This window comes from Chanos chanos, chromosome 5 (assembly GCF_902362185.1).
Source record: "Chanos chanos chromosome 5, fChaCha1.1, whole genome shotgun sequence".
In the NCBI taxonomy this organism is placed as follows: domain Eukaryota; kingdom Metazoa; phylum Chordata; class Actinopteri; order Gonorynchiformes; family Chanidae; genus Chanos; species Chanos chanos.
The window spans coordinates 14,872,269-14,897,101 of NC_044499.1; the positions used below are offsets into that span (position 1 = coordinate 14,872,269).

At 39.2% G+C, this 24,833-nt stretch overlaps 1 protein-coding gene across 1 annotated transcript; it reads left to right on the forward strand.

The window, feature by feature from the left end:
- The first annotated feature begins 821 nt into the window (after window positions 1–821).
- On the forward strand, window positions 822–9,174 carry sirt6 (sirtuin 6). The gene is made up of 8 exons (XM_030774467.1): window positions 822–887; window positions 1,470–1,597; window positions 4,428–4,610; window positions 5,183–5,242; window positions 6,237–6,332; window positions 6,582–6,662; window positions 7,127–7,250; window positions 8,057–9,174. The coding sequence occupies exons 1-8, from the start codon at window positions 822–824 to the stop codon at window positions 8,534–8,536; spliced, it is 1,218 nt and encodes a 405-aa protein (XP_030630327.1). The 3' UTR covers window positions 8,537–9,174.
- Window positions 9,175–24,833: the final 15,659 nt, after the last annotated feature.

Sequence of the window (24,833 nt, forward strand, 5' to 3'; positions counted from 1 at the left end):
GCCAGTTACACCTGTTATACATGTCCTGTGAGAGGCGACTGTTACGCATTCTTCGAATGTGTCGTGTGTCCCTTGATATGTATTCAAGAATCATTTTAGAAACAGTCACTTCTTAGCTGTGCCTAACCAACGATCTACACAGAAATGATTGTCAGAGCAAATATTTAAGTAAACAGCGTGACTACAGCCGACCAACGGCTGAACTGTTATTTTTCCGTTAAGATGAATAATCAGCAGAGCTAATTCAAGAACTCGTGGGAGCGGTATGCTTACAATGGTGTACTTGCCCTGGAGAGGGTCTGGGTTACGATGAGCCAGCTTGAATTAGAAAACTGGTTCTGCTGAAATCGGTAAACTGAGTTCAACAGTCAAAGGAAGCCTCAACCGATCAACCAGTTCTCAAGAATAAGTAAACACTGGTCACCCACCGGGCAAAATACTGATGTGTGTGTGTGTGTGTGTGTGTGTGGGTAGGGGGGGGGGGGACTCTTAGGTAAATTGTTTGGGAGGTAGATGGAGGCTGATGCTGAAATTGTATTTATTTATTTATTTATTTTCTCATACTATTGGTGGTCTTACAAAAGCATGAAAGCACAGGCTTGCTGATCCATATGCCTACAGTTATTTGTAGGCTTTTACTCTTTCTCACGACTTCGTTTCCCATCAAGAATAGAGAAAACGCAATGACGTCATACACGGCTACGCACCACAACATTGGAAGGGGGAAAAAAGCCCCGGCTAAGCGCAACAAAACATATTGTAATATTATATAGGAATATTTCAGAGAAATATTTTAAGCCAAGGAGGCTAATATATCAGCCATGTCCGTCAATTACGCCGCTGGGCTATCGCCTTATGCTAACAAAGGCATATGCGGGCTTCCTGAGGTAAGTAATCTAGCTTAGCTTGCAACGTAACAGAATTCACATTTAACATGAGCGTTAGAGCTAGGCCTCTGTGCTGTCGTGGGAGTTAGCCTGCTAACGTAGTCGAGGCTTTAGATTTATTCTTTTGAAGTAGTTTAACTGCTTTAGAAAACGTACTTATTAAATCTTGTATTTTGAGATTTTCCATGGGAGAACAGTTGCTTCATAGCAATTTGATTTAGCACGAGAGAAAAGCTCATGCCTCTGCTCATTTCAGTAGCTACCTGGGCAGTGGATCAAGGCCAGTTGCATACCTCTTAACCCACAGTTTAAAAAGAAAGTGGGAAAACTGTTCTCACACTGTGTCAGAGCAAAATATCAGCTTGAGGGTTTTGTGTGTGTGTGTGTGTGTGTGTGTGTGTGTGTGTGTGTGTGTGTGTGTGTGTGTGTTAATAACGGACATGATTCATGCATCTAGCAAGGTGCTGCTATGGTAACGTCAACATTCGTGCCAGTCATATTTATCGAGTTGCATTTTCTGCTTTTTCACTTTCTTTTGCCTTTCAAAGTGATCCAAACATTTTTTCATTTGCGCTGTTTCAGGTGTTTGACACGCCAGATGAGTTGCAGACAAAAGTGGAGACACTAGCTAAGCTCATCCGTGAGTCCCAGTACATGGTAGTGCACACAGGGGCAGGCATTAGCACCTCTGCAGGCATACCTGACTTCAGGTAAGAAGTCTTCTCTTTTTCATATGTGAAACTGGGGTGTAAAATCGAGAGGGGACCCAGAATATAGCATTCAAAACATAGGGGGGATGGGAGGACCTGAGGGTGTGCTAGTAATCAAGAACACATGCTCAGTGTATATACTTGATGAAACAAAGGTATTCAGGTCATGAGCTATGTGAAATTACAACCATTGTGAGACATCTTTGGATCTTTCTCCTCTGGTTACTAGATCAAGAGATAATACTCGATCCACATCTAGTATCATAAAATATCATACGACGTGATATTTTGATTTGCCAGCGGGAGACATCTTAACAAGATGTTGTGACCTTGTCTAGTTGTTGTTGGTCAAAAGAAAGTCAGTCTGAAAGCCTTTATCAGTGACTGAGAACATCGATATGCTACTTTCTTCTTTGTAAGGTTTTAAATAGGCTAGTTGTTCCAACAGGACCCTTGTGTTTTTGAAACATTTTGGTTGAACCAGGGTTACTAAGCCTGTACAGTCTGCATCAGCTGTACAGTGTGTTCACTAACAAACACTGAATGGCTTATGCAGTATCTTCAGGTTGTTTTGAGTGTGTCGGGTTCCCAGTGTCTGTATTTTTTTTCGTTTGTTGGAAGCAATTGACTACATAAACTACTCATGATCAGCAGGTTATTAATGTGGTATTATGTTACTTTGTTGCTTGACAAGACAAGATATGTCATATTGTTATGTCAAGCTATATCAGAATGTGCAACTACTTCAAATAGAGAGGTTTCTGACTGGCTCAGGGAGGACTTTCCCTTAGGTGTTCACTAGAGGGCGACATATAGCTTTGGTACCCACTTGTGAGAATGCCACTCATTGCTTAAAAATTCCTTTGACGTGCCTTGCACTGAGAAATGGCAGTTCTTCTTGATGTGTTTCATTTAGACCAATTTCAGTGAAGTCCTTTGGGATGAGATAAAGAAGTGACCTGAATAGAGACAGTCCATTCTATGCATAAATGTAACGAATTTCTGCTCAACCTATGAGATTCAGAGGAAATTTGCATCAATTTGCAATTGCAATTGAATTTTTCCCTTTCAGTACAACATCATTTATATCAAGGTCAATTTTCCAGCCATTATTTCCCAATACTTATTACCTCATTTAATAATCTAGTATTCTCCCAGCACCAGTGACTGAATTTATGAAAAGGCATAATTCAGGCTCTTGAGACTGGACAAATTAAGCCTCTAACGCACAATAATTAAGATAACACAGAGCATGCAAGAAATCCTACAATGAGTATAATGAGGCGACATCAGCTTTACAACAAACTCCGGGAGGAATGAATCTTTTTTTCCTTCTAAGAGTTAGTGCACTGTTCTAATTTGGACCGGGTTTGAAATATGTGGTTTAAACTGCTTGCCTGGATCTGAGATTTTCTTTAACTGAAGATGGAAAAACATGTTCTTGTCAAATGGTAGTTTGTGGAGTTCAGTAGTGTCTTTTGGAGCAGTTTAATTTACATAACTTGTAAGTATGTTCACAGAATATCTTCTGACTGCCATTGAAGCCTATGCTCTTTCTGGATTAGAAAAACAGGTGTTGTTCTTAGTTTTGGAAAAGTGTAATCTATAGTGTGTGTATATATATATATACATTCTACAAATATATTTAAAAAAAACATTCTGACAGAACAGAGCTTTTTGTGAAGAAACAGAAAAATATTCATTAAAGAGATGTTGACACAATGTTGAAAACTTATCCATGTTTCTCCATCTTTCATTTTTTTACACTGGGAGCATTCAGTTAAGGACAGATTCTCTTTTTTTTCATGCTTGTACAGCACTCTCTTTCAGCTCTGTTACTTTAACAACTTTAGGAAATGTATGTCATGTTTTGCTTTTCACTGCTTATATATTTTAAGTTAAACTCTAAATATTTAACATTAGTTGCACCTGTCAGCTGTGCAGGTAGTGTAGGCTACTTGAATAACAGATCTCACAGAAGTGATACACACACACACACACACACACTCAAAAACATTTGGTTTGCCCCCTCAGGTGTGTACACTTGCTTGAAAAGAGCCATTTTCTGCACGTGCATGGTTGAGTGTGATATACAATAATTTCCTTAAGATGCAGTCTTACAGCACACCTGTGTGTGTGTGTGTTTGTGTGTGTGTTTCTCTTGTTTCTTTCTGTCACTTGTGTTTTTTTTTTGTTTTTTTTTTAATTAAACATCAAATCAACACAACATCCAATTCGCTAAACAGTAAACATCATACAGCAGCAGTGATCACCTTGGTTGTTTATATGAACATGTCCATATGATGTTAAGCTACCTGTGAGAAATGGTTATTTAAGGCAGAGGAACATTAAGGATCAGGTCATAAGTGCATGTTAAGCCGAGTAGAATCAGATGTGTGAGTGTGCGTGTCTGTAAAAGAGACTGTGTACAGCCTGGGCACAAAAGTCTCTGTCTTTATGGAAATTGACTGGTTTCAAACAAGCTACGGAGCACCTCCGTTCATCTTAGTCCAGGATGAGATAACGCAAGCATCATTTCAAACTCTAATGTGCTTCAGAGTTGATATTCTATTTCTCTTCTCTTTTTTTCTGCCTTTCTCTCTTTTTCTCTCTGTGGTCTCACAAATCACTGTGGTCATTTCTCTCAAACTTCTGCAACCTTTCTTCTGGCTACAAAAGAGAGGGACAATGGATTGTAAAGTAATAGCTACAGATCCTTAAATGAAGCAAAATCATTTACTATCATTGTTAATGAGGACAGAACTGTTTGAACCCATGATGGGTGGCGTGTGTGTGTGTGTGTGTGTGACTTGTGTGTTTGGTTACTCAGGGGTCCTAAAGGCGTGTGGACGATGGAGGAGAAAGGAGAGACCCCTCACTTTGACACCACGTTTGAGGATGCTAAGCCCAGTGTGACCCACATGGCACTGCTGCAGCTCCAGAGGGCTGGCTACCTCAAATATCTCATCAGCCAGAACGTGGACGGCCTGCATCTCCGCTCAGGCTTTCCCCGGTAACTCGCTCACTCTCTCTCTCTCTCTCTCTCCCCTCTCTCTCTCTCTCTCCTTCTTTTTCTTCTTACAGTGCATATCCGTCGCATGCTAATTCATCACATTTGTGAAGCAGTGCTTTTCAAGTGAGCATTTCAATATGTTTTACATTCATATACGGTGCACTCGAGAATAGACTGTTTTTTTCCCATCTGTTTTATAATGCAAATATGGATGGGAATATGCTTTCTTCTGATTATACTTCATCTGTCTTACTCTCTTGTAATTGTCCTCCTCATGAGTAGATGCTCTCAGTCAGCTTCCATTTCGACTGTCCACAGTGAAAGACACATTGTAATGTCTGTGCAGATGTGTAAATTTACATATTGACATGTGGAATGGTATGTTAACAGGAACACTCTCAGACATATACATTAAAATACTGAAGCGTGAGGGAATTGGAAAGATTCACCTGAATGTTCACCTCTCCCTCCCCTCATCTTTCTTTATCTCCCCCCTCCGCTCTCTACTCCTCTCTCCTCTTCATTCTAACTCAACCACTCCTCCTGCCTCTGTCTCTTGTCTTTTCTCACAGGGATCGACTGTCAGAGCTGCATGGCAACATGTTTGTGGAGGAGTGTGGCAAATGTGGCAAGTATGTGTGTCAGCACGCAGCGTGAACTCAGCCTGTTTCACACACACACACACGCGCGCGCACACACACACACACACACACAAATCCTTTTTTCCTGGAAGAAAAGGTCTGGGGCAGCATGGGGGATAATCTAAGTTGTTGTCATGTTTAGAGAAGGTAGTGCTGGGCTCACAGTCCTGATGATAGGCTTCATTCAGAGCAAGCCTGGGCAATGAAGGCTAAAGTACTATCTCTTTTTATCAGAGATTTGTTGATATGCAGTACATGTCACTATATCTGTGGTTCCTCATAAGTTCAAACGATTTGTCGATGACCAAGAAATTTTTGTCAAAAAAAACAAAACAAAAAAACAACAAGAGTTCTCAACTATTCATAAAGTAACTATTGTAAAACAGCAGATAGAGGACATACTAGAAATACTCTATATCTACTGAGGTAATTTAGTCTCAGCAAAATACCCTTTACTGAGAAAAATGTCTGACTTCCTTCAATACAATCTTTTCCACTCAACAGAGGCCTCCTGAAAACAGTGTGGCATTTTGGACCCGCTTAATCCGTGTTGCGCTTTTTTTTGACAGCGGGATTGCCGGAAATGTCAGCTTCCAAAAAAAGTTAGATTGATTTTTTGTATTGCGCTAGGTGCTATTATCCAAGCAGATGGAATACATTTTAGTGATTGTTATTTTTCACAGCACCCATGTTTTGACAAATTATACGCACAGTTCAACCATTCACAGTTTAAATCCGAACAGCCGATGCAACTTTCCTATTTTTGGGGAACTAGTTTTGCTTCAGGAGTTGTTGAAGGCGCACAGCTATCTGTGAATTCTGAATGACGCTCGCATCTTTTTTAGAGCATTGATTTACTTTCGGTCTTCATTCAGTATGCCGTGTCAGAGGACGCTTTGATTTAAATATTGATCAGTGGTTTGTGGATTCTGTGATTGCTGTGTCAATAATCCCAGATGCGTTGTGGGGTTTGCTGTCTCGTCAGGCAGTACGTGCGCGACAAGGTTATCGGAGTGATGGGTCTGAAGCCGACAGGCCGGTACTGTGAAGTCACACGGTCCAGAGGACTGCGGGGCTGCAGGTAAAGTAAACCACCGTTTTAACCACAATATCTGTTTTTTTTTTTGTCCTTCCACCGCTGCCTCTGTGTCTCCACTGTGCCTGTTTATGTTAAGTGTTTAGGTTTAGTTTTAAGTAAGAGTATCCGGTTTGAATGCGTCCGTTACTGCTTTTGTCCGTCATGACATTTGAGGAGACGATGCTGAATGTGCCATGTGCCGTATGCGTGAGGTGGATTGTTATTGATTCGTGTGTTTGTATTGCTCGACAGAGGAAAGCTGATCAGCACTATATTAGATTGGGAAGACTCGCTGCCAGACAGAGACCTGAACAGAGCAGATGAGGCCTCCAGGTGAGAAACACAGAGCCTGAGCCCATGGGATGTGTCTGATATTTCTGTCGCATAATTACAGCTAACGGTATAGCACAGCTCACACCCCCTCTGGGATCAACGTGCTGCGTTTTAAGTGTGCGCTCAGACCCTGCAGTAGTTTTACGGGAGCAGGCTCTTAACCGCCTCTGAACCTCAGTGGGACTTAAAATGAGGCACTAGCCGCTATGTCGTCCCTGAACGATCAGCACTGGCAGTGCTTCTTCTCAGTGCTGACTGGTCCTCCTCAGTGGGTCCTTTCTGACACTGCTGCTTTGATGACAAAAGACTTCAGGCTGTTGTAGTTTAGTAACAGAACATTCACCTAATGTTTAGTAATGAGCATTCAAGATTGTGATGGATGATGTAATTAGTAATCTATCTGTGTGTGTGTGTGTGTGTGTGTGTGTGTGTGTGTGTGTGTGTGTGTGTGTGTACATGGGAAGACGTGCGGACTTGGCATTGACTCTAGGTACATCTTTACAAATCAAGCCCAGTGCCGACTTGCCGCTGATCACAAAACGCAAAGGAGGGAAAGTGGTCATCGTGAACCTACAGCCCACCAAACATGTGAGTCTCACTCTCACACACACTTACAGCTGCCCTCCAGTCCCAGCCCACATACACACACGCATACATACAACTGCACACGTATCATTGGACTCACTGCTCTGTTTCACACACAATTGCAATGTTCTCTCGATTCTGGTTATAAACAGCCTTAATTGAAACATGTTGGTCTCGTTAGAGACTGGGTTGTATGTGTTGTTACACATGTATTCGATTTTTCTGCTCTTCACATTTGATGCACATGCTAATGACACTTTACATGCTCACACATAAAGAGTGTTTTATGGTACACCAGACATGTGTGTGAATGTTGCCAACATGTAGCACTGTCTCATTAGTGCCTGTCACAGGCTGGGCCGTATGTGATTGATTAAGCAGGTCTTAGGACAGAAAAATGTTAATGTATGATTCAACACGCAGAGTTTATGTAATGTCATTAATCTTACTTCTGGCTCCAGACATGGAATGATCTGTTGGTGTAGAAGTCATGAGTTTTACAGTGGAATATGTGGCCAGCCTTCCCCCACACTTCAGTCTTGTCTTCATGCTTTTTCTTCCCCACATAATTCCACGCTTTTCTGCGATGACGCTCATTTAAAATGCAAAAACGTCCTCTAATCTGTTTAATTGTTTTTTTTTCCTCTTCTTTTTCTTTGTTTGTTTTATTTTAAATTGGCGGGCATGTCAGTCAAAACAACGATTCCGACGGTCAGAAAAATGATGAATGTCGGCTCCCGTAATTGGCGAGAGCGATAATTGGTCAACCCCTGACTTCTGACATTCACCAGATTTGTTCTGTGTTGTAGGACAAACATGGCCATCTGCTTATCCATGCTTACGTGGATGACGTAATGAGCCGTCTGATGAAACAACTGGGATTGGAGATTCCTGAGTGGAAGGGACCCACGATTTGCGAGAACTCCGGCGGCGACCTGGATGTGCTACCTCTTGGAGCATGGAAAAAGGAGGTGAAGATAGAACTAAAGATTGAAGAGAAGAAAGGTGGAGAAAAAGAGAAGATAGAGGAGGATGGAGAGAGCGAGAGAAGAGACTTTAAGACAGAAGACGATGAAGAGGAGAAATCAGTGAATCATCAGAAAGACCCAGGGACTGTGAATGACAGCAGTTCACAACCAATCACAATGCAGAACACACCCAGTGACACACATCCTATCAACGGCCATGACTCAAACCACAGTTATCTATCCTGTTCTACCACCAGCAGTACAGACACAGAGTGTCCATCTGAAGCAAAGAAAGCACGGACTCAGTCTCCTTCTCTCTAAAGACCACCAGCCCACATATACGTACTCACATGTAGGCACATAATGAACACTTTGTTTTAAACACACCTAGGACTCATATACACAATACTTTCTCATATGCACTGGCATCCAGTCATCCCTCAATCAGGTAATTAATCTAAACACACAGCTTATGAAAATGAAACTTTTATATCATGGTGGTATAAAACACTTAGGCAGTAGACACAGTTGTCAGATTAATCTTGGGATACTACAGAAGTGAATACAACCTGATTAGAAGTGTCTCAGATATCTATGCATTTTCATTGTATTTACATATGCACCTTGGTGCTATGTATTGTCTTCTGGTATTACGTGATAATTATACCTGGCGGTCAGATGTTAGAAATGCAGAAGTGCTTTGTTGTTATGAAGTTATGTCAGGAGTGCTGGAGTTATGATGTAAATGCATAAATGTTTAAGACACCCTGGGAAACAAGTGACTTGGTTTATATTTTAGATGGAATTCTGTGCATACTATTTAATTATGAAACAGAGGAACATAGTAGAGTAAAGCGTGAACGGTGATGATTTTGAGCATTAGAAAAGCAGCTATAACCTCTGTATGAATGTTCAAAGACATGGTATGTTCATATTTGAGATGTGTGTGATTAATTATTCCTGAAGCTATTCTCCATAGGTGTAAAGTATCAGACTGTTGTATATTTTTTTCCAATATTGTTCTGTTTGTCCTCTTTGACTTGATGCCCCTATTGTTTTGTTTTGTTTTTCGGCGAGGGGGAAGCACATTGTAACATTATTTTTTTAGTTAAACACTTTTGTATTGGCTGTAGTTTGTAAATAAACATGTAAACATTTTCTCAAGCTCTTGACTTTAGGGCAGTTGATTACAAAAGCCAAAGAGGACAGGTGTCTGTGCACTGAATGTTAATGTTGACTCAGACCTGCTGGAAATTGAAATGGATTTAAAAAACAAAAAAAGACAAAAAAAACAAAAAAACAAAAAAAAAACCCCAGAACAAAAACATAATATTCCTACACAAATACAACTAAATGCTGGTTTCATCTCGGTGTGAAAAGCAAAATTGGCTTCCATAGCTTGGGGGGAGAACTCTGCCATGGATGTTCCTCGCTGATGGTCATGTGCCAAATGCAACCTCTGAGAGAATTTTCAAATAGATTAAAATATGAAATCAGCAAACGGCTCAGCATGGGCACGAGGACTCAACCTAATTTTTGTGGTTAAAGCAAAGAGATGGATGTCCAGAGCTGAACAGTGAAGGAGGTGGTCTAGTGCTCCCCTGTAATTTAACAGTTCTCTGGATGCACATGCTCCTGTTGATGCCATTATTGTTCCGATAATAACTGATTTGTTGGTTAAATTGACAGGAATGTCATTGCATTCTACTGAAATTGTAAACTCTGTGGTTTCAGACCGGACTGTCAGGTAAGGTCTCAGAACTGGTCTCGCAGTGTCTGATTTGAGTCCTGAAGCCTTTTAGATTTCAGAATCTTCTCAGCCCTAAATGTGAAAATAAGTTCTTCCTCTGCGCTTCCATTAAAAATTACAATATTTTCCTGTTTTATCTATGATCAGTTGGAGAGCAGCATCAGTCAAAGCTCTCACAGGAGGAGCAGTTCCTGAACAGGGGCAGTGTGTTGTGCTGATAATCCTGCTGCATCCCATGCATTAATGACAGGACATGAGTGGTACATTTATGAAAATTACACTGTGTCAGTGTGTCGGGACAAAGACAGCAGCAGACAACCGCTGTTAAACTGCTCAGTCTCTACTAACAGAGTACATAGGAGCAGTGTTTCAAACTGAGACCAGCCTGTTGTTGTGCAGAATGACACGGTAGATTTACACAGACATGTAAAAGGGGGACCTGAAATATCTAGTCAGGTAAGCCTCCACTGTGATGGAAAGTATAAAGATTCCTAATTTGTTGTTGAGATCAAAAAGCTTACCTCTTTAAATGGAAACACATTATTTTCCTGGTTCTTTTTCGCTGAAAGACATTGTGAGTTAGAGGAATACTCAGAAGAGTCTGCCTTAAACGCTCACTGTACAAAAACAAGTTGTGATTATACTATGAGTTTATCGCATTTCACCTGGTGCTTTCATACATTTACATAGTAATTTAATGAGAAAAGATTTTATGCAAGGCAGCTCACCGCGTAATAGAAAATAGTAAACTAAATTATATATTACATTTCATTTGAAGATCAACCTTTTTTTATTATTTTCTTAGATCAGTAGGAAATGGTTTTTTTATTTTTAAACAACATTCTGTGTGATGTTTCATCCTAATATCTCTCATGCTTGTGCTAGCTCATGGTAATACACAGTGATGAACATGCTCTGAAATATTACGCACAACCAATTATACGATACATGGACAATTCAATTACAGCTTCGTCACACTCCTGAAGGAAATTTAGGTGAAGGGGAAAAGGGCTTTTTATCCTGACAGGTTTCTAATCTTAACATTCTGTTCAAATTTAAGGCCTTTATAGTTGACTCTATCTGGTCAGTCACAGCTCTTAATAAGTCCACAATCTTCAGTAACTAAAGGAATGAGAGTTCAAACTCCAAACATGCCTGTTTGATTAATTCTAGGTATCCAATGGCATATCAAGGTGGCGAACAGATCAACAGTTACCCCAATCCCTGTCATCTACAGACTAAATGCCATAGCAACTTAGATGTCTTGCGCGGACAAAATGTAAGACAAAATACAATTAAATCTAACTATCTTCAAATTTCCAAATGAATTTCTGCTACATCAGTAGTATATATCCTACACTTTCTGTCAAACTGTCAGTCAAAATGACATATGACCCTTGTGATTCAAGACCCCCCAATCCTCCCCACCCCACCCCCCTGTTCAGCTTGACTGACAGGTGTAAGGGAAATTCCCCTGTAGTGAGAGTTGCTAAGTCTCAGAGACAACAAACTTCAGATGTGATGAATCATTTACCTTTATTTCATTCACATGGGAGAAGTACACCTCAGGCATGAAGTGCAGTTCTCATTGAGGCTAAGGAGTGCAGAGCTTTTTATTATGTTAAGACAGCATTGTTTACCTGGAGTAGCAGGGCATGGTGGTGCAGAGGAGAGTGTTGCCAATGGTGATCACCACAAAGTGTTTGTGGAGCCAAGTGTTGACCCACTAGAGTAGCGTACCTACTGGGGAACACTGGGATAGGCTCCAGCACCCCCCGTGCCCCTAATTAGGATAAGTGGCTGAGAAAATGAATGTATGAACGAATGTTGCACATTTCATTCCCTGTTCAGACAGACCTTGAAGTCCCTGGTTTAGACAGTGTCTACAACGCTGCATGGAGTAGTGTGACACCGTGAAAAAGATGACACATATTCGCTAATTGCCTTGAAAAGGATCCGTTTATATGTGTTGTGGTGAATGCACAATCGTGAAGGCGTGTGAAGATATAGATGTTTAGAGGATCATGCATGACCTGAAAGTTGTGTTTCTTTGGAAAGACACGCCTGCTCTACGTGATGTTTTCAAGAAGACAGACAGGTTGTGCAAATGGGGTGACACTTTGGATAGATACCAAGACATCAAAGTAAAACTTTTGTGGGGGTCCAATGTCAATTACCAGAGAACGTTGAAAAGGTACAAAACTTTAAGCCTTTCTAATCTTATGTAACATTCATCTTACTTTAGACATTTGTGTATTGATCACTGTTCGCCTGTTAAATCCATAAAATAACTTTGGTAGTAAGTACACATTAAAAAGGAAGATTTTTAAAGAAAATCACAGGCCATTCTCAGTTTCATTCATTCACTCATTCATTCATTCCTATAACACGCAAGAAAAAACAACAGGGGGTGGGACTGAATATTTCCATTTGCAATTCAGGACTCCTTTCAATCAGCTAGTTGCCTGTCACCAAAAATGGATCCCTACAAGCAACTGGATCTTGTGATACCTTGTGTATGGATGTTGCAAACAATGGTCCCTTTCTTAAACAATGTAATATGTATTTTGTCACTTGGGGAAGAAGTCTGAAATTACTCTAATCTTTGCAAATGTGGTCAAGATGATGAAAATGTGTTAAATAGATTACCAGTACCAGTATATTACAGACAGTGCTCTTGTGCAATCCAAGTCTAAAGCTGACACAACTATGCAGCAACTTTGAAAGAAAGAGGGATAGATGTAATTGTCACATTTCCATGTCCACCCTCCTGTCTTCTGGTCAGAGCCTAGCTTGCCAGATCATTAGACATCTGCTCTTTGTTCATTAGCACATTATCTGGTGATCATGTATGCCTGTGTCTGGTTCATTTATTTATCAGTCTTTGGTGTATAAATACTCGTGGTTCTCCTATGGCATTTGTGAAGTCTCTCACAAATGTGCATGCACTGAGTTGTGTATCCCTAGTTTCTGGTTAGCCCACTTTGTTCTTGTTTGATTCCTCTTCTCTGTTTCTCTTGTTAGCCATCCTATCACTGGTCAGCAGCACCCCTGTCTGCGGTTAGCGTTTCTTACACTGTGTATAGTTCTAAACCTAGTTCTTTGATTTCTGATTCTGTGGTTAGTCTGAAGTAGTGTATTTACTCTGCCTGATCCTGACCTTGGCTTTGGATAGTGTTTTGAAATAAAGTTTGGCTGCACTTACCCTGCCTCTCTGAATGTGTGACACTAATGATAAACATGCTTTAATATTGACTGGTGGTGTGAGAACAAAGGATGACCTTCCAACCACTCTTCCTGAACATCATGTTTTGCCCTTATTGCCAGTGACGGGAAAATCAGGTTTTTTATGTTAGCAAAAAAAAAAAAAAAAAGGAAAAACTAAAAAGAAAAAAGAAAAAAGAAACACAAGCAAACAAACAGACCCTGGACCCTGGTGTGCAGTTTCATAGTTTGACAGAAAGTGTACAATATACATTACTTACATCTATCAACTGTAAAAAAGAAAGAGACTGTGGAACCGTTATCTTGGTTACTCATTTAAATAAATGTTATAACAAAATGTCTCTAACATTTATTGAGAAAGCCATACAAAGTAGCCACGCAACTTTACATGAATTCAAGTCTAAAACTCTCTTTAACACCACAAATGGATGTTTATTTTGGAAACTGCAGCAGTATGTACCTGGGAGCATGTAACTGTAGTTCTGCAGAAATGTACACAGCATAAGATAAGTTTGGTCTGTAGCACCAACGCAGTTCTAATTCTGGGTCTTTTCTCAGAAATGTAGTTTGACATGGTGTATTTCAAAGTTTAAAGGGATTTTGGGATGAGAGTTCAAGGTTCTGAGGTAAAAAATGATTCATTGCTTATTTGGACTTCTGAAGAGGGGCTTTGATCACTGGACTTATTTGGCTAGTCAGCCACTGATTTCCTTTGGACTTCAGAGAAAATGTGCTCTTCAAATACAGTGCAAAGGAGTGTTCAGATGGATGTAGAGGAGGCTCTGAACAATTTTGGTCTTTTGTGACTGAGACACCTCATCCTGGTCTCACATGTCGGCAGAACTTTAAGGCTTCTTATTGTTCTGAGTACCCTGCAGCCTAATTCTGCTAATGTGTTTTCTTAAACAGCTTGTTTTTTGTTCATTTTGATCTTTTCCCTTTTCACATATACTCTCATTATTTTACTCCGGTAAGAATTTTCTTCTTTAATACCACAGTTTTTGGTTTTCCCTTATCTGCTTCCTGTCCCTCATTATTTTGTTCCAACTAACTTTTCCATTTTCATGCTTTATGGAACCATTTATCACAATTTCTTCTCACTGCAGTGTGTTCTTTGCCTTCCATGTTCATTTCTGCTCACTTTGATTGCATTAGCTGTAACTTTTCTGACACATGCATCCTCAAACGTCAAAACCTGAATGACTAATCCACAAGAGAGAGGACTTTTTCCCAAGCTTAAATTATTCCATTAACAAACCATAACCCCAAACTGTTTTTATCCCTAATGTAATCCTATTATAACCTCTTTTCTGTTTGCCCATTCCACACCAGCCTCTACTCAGCATCCTCTCTCTCTCTCTTTCTCTTTATCTGTCTCTCCCTCTCAGTAGAGGGATTGTTTAAAATAAATTCAAATCCTTTAATGGGTAATAGATGCTCTTTCAGTGATCCAAAGCAGACATTGCCTCATTTGCATTGCCCTGCACTGCCCTAGCTCTTCCATGCCCCAGACCATTAGGGATACATAGAGCATGGTTTGCTGGGTTCAGTGGATTTTTCAGTGTAAATGTTTTATTTGAAACTTATGTCTACAGTCCTAGTTGAAAGATTTGTTTGATTAATTTTCCGGCACGACAAGCTGCGGATTGATTGATCTGGGAAAAACAAACTGAAATGATCAGTCAATACTGGAGTGATACTAAGAAGGCTGGAGATACTCAGGTCAGAGTGTGACTTTATAACAAAAGGTGAACAATCTGATTGATCTTTCAAACACTTGGGCAGATGAATTTATTTATATTCGATGCAAATAAGCCATTGGTTTCTACTTTGTAATATTAATATGGTTTGGATTGATTCTATGAATATTTGAGTGTTTATATGGTATGAATGTTTATATTTTCATTTTTATACTCTCTCTTATATGTAAATAAATTTAATTCAGTTAATGCTTACAATGCACTTTTGCAAGTGTAATTCTAATAATAATAATCTATTTCTTTCTTTTTGTCCTTTCTTTTTTTCATCTCTTCTTCTATTCCATCACTGTCTGACTCCTCTTCAGTTTTTTCCCCGTGTTCAGTAAACACCACCTCTCACATACAGCTGCCCTCCTTTCATTCTCTTGTCTATCTTCAAACTTCTTTACCCGTCTTCTTCTGTTTTCTCTTTTCTTTTTGGTGAGTTTGGGGAGTCATTTTTTGTGTTCTCTCCCACTGTCTTTCTTTTCATGTCTGTTCCTTCACTCATCTTTATTCAGTCTGCTCTTCCCTCTTTGTCCAACAGTCATATGTCCTGCCAGTTCTACACATTCAAAGAGTGTAGGATCGCTTCTTCTCTTCCACTAGCTGTGTATTCTTGGTTGAGTGTTTTGTTTTGAATTAATGAAAGTGAATTTTGATACATAGTAATATAGACACAAATTCTACACAGATTAAAGCATAAAATAACCTTCTCCTCCATATCTATGGGCTGCTCTGACTTTTCACATATCATCAAGTCAGTAAATATCATACTGATAAACTGACATTTTCCAACATCCAAGCAGCATTTAGTTACTATTTGTTTATTTATTGGAAGGTTTTTTTATGCTGAATTCACCAGTTCAGTTCATTTGATCTCCTTTACCGTCTGCTGTCTTAGATGTATGTCCTCCTTTGTTATTTATTTATTTAAGTGTACATTCTGAATCATGCTCTCCATATATTAGCTGATGTTTTTAAGGTTTCCATAGGGCTATATTTTGAGATGGATATAGCCTTTCATAAGTTTCTTATTTCGAAATCTACTATATTGTGTATTGCACACAGATTATTTTTGGAAAAAAAACATATGGGACCACCTAGTCATACTGAGGTGAATATTTCAATAATCAGAAATTTATCACCCTTGGGTTAATCATGATCACACTACAGGAGTCAGTGTCTTAATTGCTTCTCTGTTAGTGATGACACAGTTTGATAGTTCGACCCAGAGATCACCATTTCCTGCCAATCTCCATGTCAATTGAGTTATTAGAGGACAGCCACCACTTAATGATAAAAATGAAATAGTTTAATTAACAACATAGCTCTGTTTATAGCTTCTATTAGACATTAAAGCAATGCCCTTTTATCTGAGCAACAATAGAACGTATTTCTGTGATGCAATATCATAAAGCTTATGAGCGAAGACCCAAGCAGTCATGTGAGTAGAGAGCCACATAAACATTGTTTGTAGATGGAGTGATGAAACTTGATCACGCTGAGGGTCATATTTTATAATGTTTTGACTTATATTGTGTATTTTAGCACACTGGACAGGTGTATAGAGGGTTGACAATATGAGACATTACCCTGACAAGAGGCACAGAGTGCTAATAACTGGGAATACAGCTCATCCCCAATCCCAGCACCCTGGAAGGATATTAACCATCAAAGCAAACAAAATCTCTCCTGTGTAGTTTTTGGGGTCTGAGAAACATCAGTGACAGCATCGGCTTCTAGCAGCTGATCAACAAAGACTGTGAGATTGTCTGTACGATCTGTTTGGTGTGCTTTCCGCGTGATGATTTTAGGAAAGCTCTGTGTGGTCAATAGTCTGAAATTGACCGTTCTACTCTCATTTTTATCATTGGTGTGGTTACTGCACAATGTGTGACATATCTCCAGAATGAAGAGCAGATCAATAAGCTATCTTCCCAACGGGAACAAATCCAACAGAATCCAACAAAGGTTGTACACAGGACGCTGGGAAGCAGTTTCTGATGTGATAAACAGTAGTGGAAGTAATACTGCAATTAACCATTAGATGTGTGTGTTTTTTTTGTTTTTGTTTTTGGTTGATTAATGCAACAAGTAAAGCCATGGCACTGCTAATGCTTCTTGAAGGAGCAGTTCAACTACAACGAAGTTTTTTTTTTTTTTTCAGTGTTTTTTTCAAAATGATTTGTTCCATTGTTCATACGTTCCTGAGTTTTTGCACATCTCTGATGTGAAAAACATTGGGATATGATGATATATGACAGCTAAACCACAAATAACCTAGCCATCCCAGAGAATTTCATCTAAAGCCTTCAATTTTCATCAAGCAATGAGCAAAGGGCAATGGATGTCTGAAACAGCAGGGTAGCTGATTGATCGAGAACAGAGTTGGTATAATCTTCATTTGGTGCTTGGGTGCCCAGTTTGTCAAGCAAAAATGGAACATGGTGCCTATGTTAAATGCGGAAAAAACGTTTTTCACTGTATTTGAATGCACTTCCTTTGCTGGGTCCTCTTTCCAGTGTTATCTTTTTTTTTTCTTGGGAAGAGGGGAAAGGCTCTAATGTTATCTTTTTACTTCTGAGTTAAAGTAAACAATGGACTTGAGAAAATCTTTTGTGCACTGTCTATGCAGATAATTTTGTCCAAGAAAATGAATAAGTAAAGAGCAAAATTAAACTTCTAAAACTGTATAAATGTGGCCCACCAGGTTACCTATTTGGGAGCTGACATAAGACCTCCACTTTGCATATCAACAGCAAAAAAAACCCAAACAATTTATACTGACATTTTCAAAATTTCAGGGGGACATTAAAACATGAATATCTTCTCTTAAATTAACTTCAAATTCAGCAAGAATTCTGTGTTGCCACACCCTCCACCAGTGAATTATGGGTAAAAACTGGACTCACTGTTGCACTGTTTCGTATAGAAGGGCAAACACTCACATATTCAGTGACTGATCCAAGAATAAGGTAAAACAGGAGATGGATGGACTGGCCATCAGTTCAGTGTATGACACTGGTTATTCATTTGATATTTGATGACTCAGTCTCTGAACCCAGACATGCATTCTCCCTTGAGAGAAATAGAGGAGGATTTGTTCCAGCCAGTGAGACTGCAAGATGTATTGTTGTCTGGCTACATCCACAACACTCTACATTACTCTCCTCTACAAAACATATACTTTACAGAGCTTTGTAAGTGTGGATAACAATATGAAATGAAGTGAAATGGTAAAAGGTAAAATGACACAGATGTACCCCTGTTTGGAATAACTTAGTTAAATAAGTTACTAACAGGGGAACAAATGTTTGCTCAGATCTTCTGGGCTCAAAAAAGTATCAGTATTCTCTGATATTAGTAGAAAGGAAACTGTTCTTGAGTTTCAAGACCTTGTAACAAGCGTATACCTCAAAAATCATTATTGTTTAAATTACTATTTTTAAATTGGACTATACAGTATTCCTTGGGGGTCTTCATGTTCATCCAACAGTGAATTGGATGGTACCATGCAAGGGGATAGTTTCACACATATACTCACACCTCATCCACCACACAATAACAGCTTTCCCTAGGGCAAGACAATTGGAAAAAGGGCTTACAAAGACTAGCAGAAATATAAACTGGGGCTCAGTGTGACATAATATGTTTGATTCATCAAAAAAAATTCTAATTTATCCCTTTTGAAACATTTTGCAGAATGTATTAAACCTGATGCATATGATAGCATATCTCCACTTCTGTAGAATTTTGTGTGCATGAATCTCCAGGCTCTGGAATGTATATGCTATGGGACTGTGCAGATGGGTGAAGATTGGGGAACTGGATAGCAGAGGTCATCTCTAACCTTATCTATCTCTGTTTGATATTATATACTTACAGATGTCTACAGCCAGAAGTAACTGAGCAAAATTCACTACTTTGCAGATGTGGACAGAGTCAGTGATACATGTTGATACATGTCAAAGTGGTCTTGTCTTATGAGATCTCACTGTGTTTTAGAACAACACGCTTTAGTGATGCAAACGTATATCATCTTCAGTATGTCATATAACTGTCTGCGCATAACTGTACGGACATGGTCATGTTTGTCACATTTATTGTCATGGAAATTGGATAGCCTATGTAACATACAACTTTGAGTCCATGTGTGCATAGTGAGGGGGAGGGCTGATATTTAATTGGATAACGGGCTCTTTGTTGCTCGTTTACTTATGAAAATGTACAAGACGAATGATTATGGGTGAAGCTGAGAATGGGTTTCTTTAATGACCGTAAAACCCTCAAACAAGTGTAAAATTGAGGTAACTGGTACATGATAATGGGCCTGTGATTTAGTCTCTGGAATCACCATGGAAACCGCTGACAAAAATTAGTCACAGGCTGGTTCTATATGCCAACTCTGCTTTGTTAATTGTTGCTGTTTAATTCATGAAAAACATGAAATCGAATTCCTCAGCCAATCTCGTTGTTATTGGAGAAGAGATCATTAATGAATGTCAAAGCCCAAGAGCAAGCTGATACAGAGTGTTCTTACAGTAATAAATTGAGACAGAAAATTAGCCTAAAAGTGACCAGAATAGCAATATGACTGTTAACTCAAAAACAAACCCCAAACCTCAAGAGTTCTAGCTTACCTCTTCCTAGAATAGAATTTGAAAATCTTCAACAAATCAATTAAAAAAAACTGGTCTCTTTCCATTATGCATAAGCATTCATGTATGATCTTGTTCTATGAAGATGTGAGAAGATGTAACAAAATAAGCTTTCTAAACAATTAGCATCTCTCATCTCTCATGTACTCAAGCTATTGGGTTTTTTTTTTGGGGGGGGGGGGGGTTGAGAAGCAAAACCTTAGAGAGCTAAATGATTTTCTTCTTATGTATCCATGACGTTTTCAGTACACTTAAGGCTAAACTATCACTCTTCCTTTTTCATACTGTCTGTAGTTCAGATCTGCTTTATCACTATGAATAAATCATCAATCTCTCTTTCTCCCTCTCTCTCTCTCTCTCTGACTCATTTTACTGTTGTGTTGTTGAAGAAGAGTGATTTACTTTGCATGAGGTAAATCTAGTCCTCTTATTAAATTCTGTCCGTACAGCTGCTGCCTCTTTCTCCCATGTGCTAACTTCTTTTATAGCCCATCTTATTCACAGTGGACACTAATATGTAAGGAAGTCTCTTCTCTTCTCTTCTCTTCTCTTCTCTTCTCTTCTCTTCTCTTCTCTTCTCTTCTCTTCTCTTCTCTTCTTCTCCACACTCAGCATGTGAAATTTGCTTGGATTTATATAGGTTACATGTTACTTTTTAACACAGGAGGCCTTTTCAGTTTGTTGTCTATTTAATTTATGATCTCAGAAGTTCACATAGATGCAGGAATGGCAACTCAGTTTATTAGAAAAATAAAAAAAAAGGAATATAAAATGAATTATTTTACTCTTTCTTGAGAGCACCATGACTTTACTGTTGATCACTTAAGGTTCTTCAGAAATGAACTTTGGTAAATCATTGACACTGGAGTGTATACAGGAGTGATGCACATACAGTATTCTGTTTCAGGTGCCCTGATGTTTATCCATGTGTCATGGCCTTGCTGCCAACTCCCTCTGGATCCACTTATCATCATTCATCTTCATCCGACTACTAAGTAATCACTGGATAATTATATCATTACAGTGATTATCCAGGCAGGATTCACACCTGTTTTAGTGCTCATTGTCTATGTTTATTTAGACTGCAGGTTTGTTTCTTTATCCTTAGAGAGGTTGCTGAGTTTTGTGCTGTGCTGTTTCTGTACCTGTTTCCATCTTCTGTGTTATGACCTCTGCTTGTTAAATTCTTATTCTGCATTACTACTGTTTGCCTTGGTCACTTTGATACTTTGCCTGGTTTTGGATTATGTCCTGGATTACGCCCTCTGTACTCTGTTCACTGCTGTTTTACCCAGGCCTGTACGACCTATGTTTGTTTTGAATAAACCACTTGAATAAACCAATCTCTTCCTGCATCCAGCTCCACAATCTGTCTGTGACGCCATTGATTTTAAACTGAATTGACCACAAAGGCCCGTGATCCTCAGGACCCACCATGGCGATCTTAAAGAACTTAATGGCAAGGAAAGGGTTAAATCCTGTATACTCTGTGTTCACAAAGACATCTCTGACCTATACTCAGAAAAAAAATTGTGATAAGATCCAGTTTTAATGGATTCCAAGAAAAATCAATACTGTAATAAAATCTATAATGTAACAAAAAGAAAATCTGTTAAAAAACCAAAATAATAAAGATAACAATTTGAATGAAGAAATGGAATAGAGGAGACACAGTGAGATCTTACCACAGATGCATGTATTGTTTTTTTTTTTAACTGATGCTGAGCAAACAGTGTTATTAAAACGTGAAGCATGAAAGAACATTCAAACAAGCCTTGATTGACAAATCCTACCAATCACGGACTGCAGTCATGTGCTGGGGTAATACGTTGTTTCAAACGTTTGGTATTACACCAGAGGAATACAGATCAGGTTCTGCTGCAGCTTACCATTTGCTTATCCATGTTTTGGAATGAGTCACCACTTTTCTAGTGTTTGTATCAACATCCAAGTACTCACTATGGGCACATGTCAGAATTCTTGTTTTTTGACATATCTGATCAAAAATAGCACGTGGAGACATTCTTTTCAAATCAAGGCCAGGGCATGACTCATTTCTCCACCAGGTAGGGAGTAAGACATCTAAATGGAGGTGTCTTTTTTTTTACCCAGAGTGATTTATGTCTGTGTGTCGGCAGTATCAGCTGACCAGCCTAGAATGAGGCAGGATGTGCTAGTCTTGCGATAACTCAGAGACATGGTGTGATATTTAAATGTAGTCATGGTTCATGCATGGTGCAGATCACAATCTCAAAGCTGAAAGGTCACAGTCTTACCAGTTTGACAGAGCAGTGAAGCAATTATAATAATCTTTCAAAATGTATTTACTTATCTGTAATTTTCAGACGGTAAGAAAAGGGGAAGTTGTACATTTGAAGTTAACAGCCCCTGATTCAAAGTGATGCATTTAAAAACAAATCAGTATGTCAAATTACAATTTGAAATCATATTTTTAATGACGTAAATTGAGATGCTCAGTAGTGGTGTTTCCACTTGAGGACGCACTCTCACAGGTTATTAAAGCACTGTGTGCATCACCTCCTCTGATACAGTGTAATTTCTGAAACTGGAACAAATCTGTTATTTACTCTTAATCTTAAAGGAACTTTTTCATGAAGGTTGGTTTGAGTGTGGTATTGAAAGTCCATTCAACTGAATCCCAAGGATTTTGAAGGGAAGTTCACTGTTTTTGACACATGAGGTTCAATATAACCCTTATGTTGAGACTTTTTTTTACCTGATTTTTTTTTTTTATTTCTCTGCCAAAATATTCATTTTCTGACAAAATATAACAGACTTAAAACTAAATTTATTTGCTCTGCATTGGTGGCTATCTCAGTCCCCCAACAATAGATTTTTAAAATGTTACATAGGTTTAGAGAAGACTCATTTCTTGTCGGTGCAACATATTCTGAATTATGTTACTCTCGCTTACGCCATACTCATTCACTCTCACAGGAGGCAGCATGAAGTAAAACCTTTTACTGCTGGTGTTCAAGACAGAGTGCAAAGCTGTTTTCAGTTGGTTAGTCCATGACAGTCGCATAGTAATATACTCACTGGTTTTCATAATGTAGACAAAGCAAAACTTTAGTAAATACTCAGCTGAATAACAAATCAGATGATTCATGTCAGTACTTTACAAACAAGGAGGCAATTATTAAAATGCACCCTTATGTTAAGATTGAATGTCCCCTTTAAGGTTAGGAAGAGATGCTTATCTTCTCTCTCTCTTTGTGTGCAATCCAGTATAATTCCTAATTCATTGTTGACTAAGCATAACTGCTTCATCAAGTGCAGATGGTGAAAGCTACAAGTCCTGGACATTTCTGCATTAAATCTTTTTTTAATTAGACAGGGCATTTGTTTAAATGTAGAGTCAGTGGCTTAATGATCACTGGTAATGCATGTAGTCTAATTGCTCCTTGTAATCTTCATTGTCAATACTTACACATACACTCATTTAAACACTGTGTTATAAATCAAAGGGTAACTTGGTGGTCACACAAGGAGTTTCACTTCTCTTTCTTCTTTCATTTTCTTACCCCACAGTTATACCCCCCCCCCCCCCAGACCAAACCAATCAACCACTCATCTGCTCAGAGCAGGCTCATTCATTTGCCACCACAGTGAATACATTTCCCTGAAAGCGTGCTAAAAGGCTAGAGGAGTTTCAAAAACTACTCTGATAGAGTCTTGGAATAGTATTTAATGCTCCATCACTTTGCTCATCACTTGTTTGTTCCAGGCATCTCCATTAAGTTCCTTAAAGTTCTTTTATTCAATCACCTAGAAATTAAGACTGAAATGTCTCTTTGCTATTTTCGATAATAATTGTCTCCAATTTGACTTTATTTAATTTTTCCTCTTGTACTCTGTACTCGCTGTTATTTCAGAAGGATTTTTTCCCCTTACATAAGCACTGAGTAAATGTACACTCACTAACTTTCACTTTGGATTAGGTTTTAATAGATTTGGGTGCAAGCTTAGTGTAACATTTCCTCTGTAGTTTTTCACCTGGAGCGGTGTGGATTGTACAAAGACTGATTGCTTGTAGTTTGGACAGTGGTTGATATAGTGCCAGGACAAGTTCACACATAAATAAGCCTGCACACGCCTCTAGGGCTCAACTATAATGATGATACATACATGTTCTTGTTGTCTCTGTCATAGTGTATGGTGCAACATCACAGTCACACAAAATGGTAGATGCGAAAATTCTCAGTGTGTTTGACACAAATGCACTCAGACAACCAGAAAACTTCAGATGGCCAGAATTTGTTCAGAGGGACACCATCTGTTAATACACCAACCAATCTCTAGCTGTGAGTTCTCGCCAGACACTGGTGTCTCCACTGGCTTAGCCACAATCGGTTGGTGCCTATCACTTCCATCCTGGCCTGGCTACTGAGTACTCCCATTGGCTCGAAACGTCCATGCGGAAGCCTACATTGCGGATGACTCAACATTTTCATCCGTCGACACCACGACTCCAGGGCTCACGACTCCCACAGTCTGGCTGGTGACCAGCTGGACTGGTGCCGTGTGGTAAACAGTGGGAGCTGTGTGCTGAATCACTGACAGGAGGGATAACAACTAGTGAGGACATCATATATGAAGTGTATCTAATAAGTCTTTTTCGCATGGTAACTCTAAGAGATAATAGTTGATTGCTAATTTTTTTGATAAATTCATGTTTGTATTGAACTGATAATAATTCAGTTAAACATCACAACAAGTAATTTCGGCTGCCAGTCCATTTACATGTGCAATTCACTTAAGTAAAAATAGTTCAGTTTATTGATAATCTGTTTTACTGAATCGGGGAGGGGGAGAATCTCTTGTCATTGTTCACGCATTCGTCACGTTTTGCCTCGATTACCGCAATGTTCTTTACTCTGGCCTGCCTGCTTCTAGTACCAATAGTCTTCAGCTGGTCCAGAATGCTGCTGCTAGAATTCTGACCAGAACAAAGAAGTTTGATCACATTAGCCCTGTCCTGGCTTCCCTTCATTGTCTCCCAATTCATGCAAGAGCAGATTTTAAGGTCCTCTTATTAACATATAAAATTTTACATGGGCTTGCGCCTTCCTACCTGTCTGACTAAATTACACCCTGTAACCCACCTCGCACCCTGCGCTCTCAAGATTCTGGATTATTAGTCATTCCAAGAGTTAAAAAAAAATGTGCGCTGGCAACCGAGCCTTTTCCTACCGTTCTCCCTTCCTCTGGAATGGTTTACC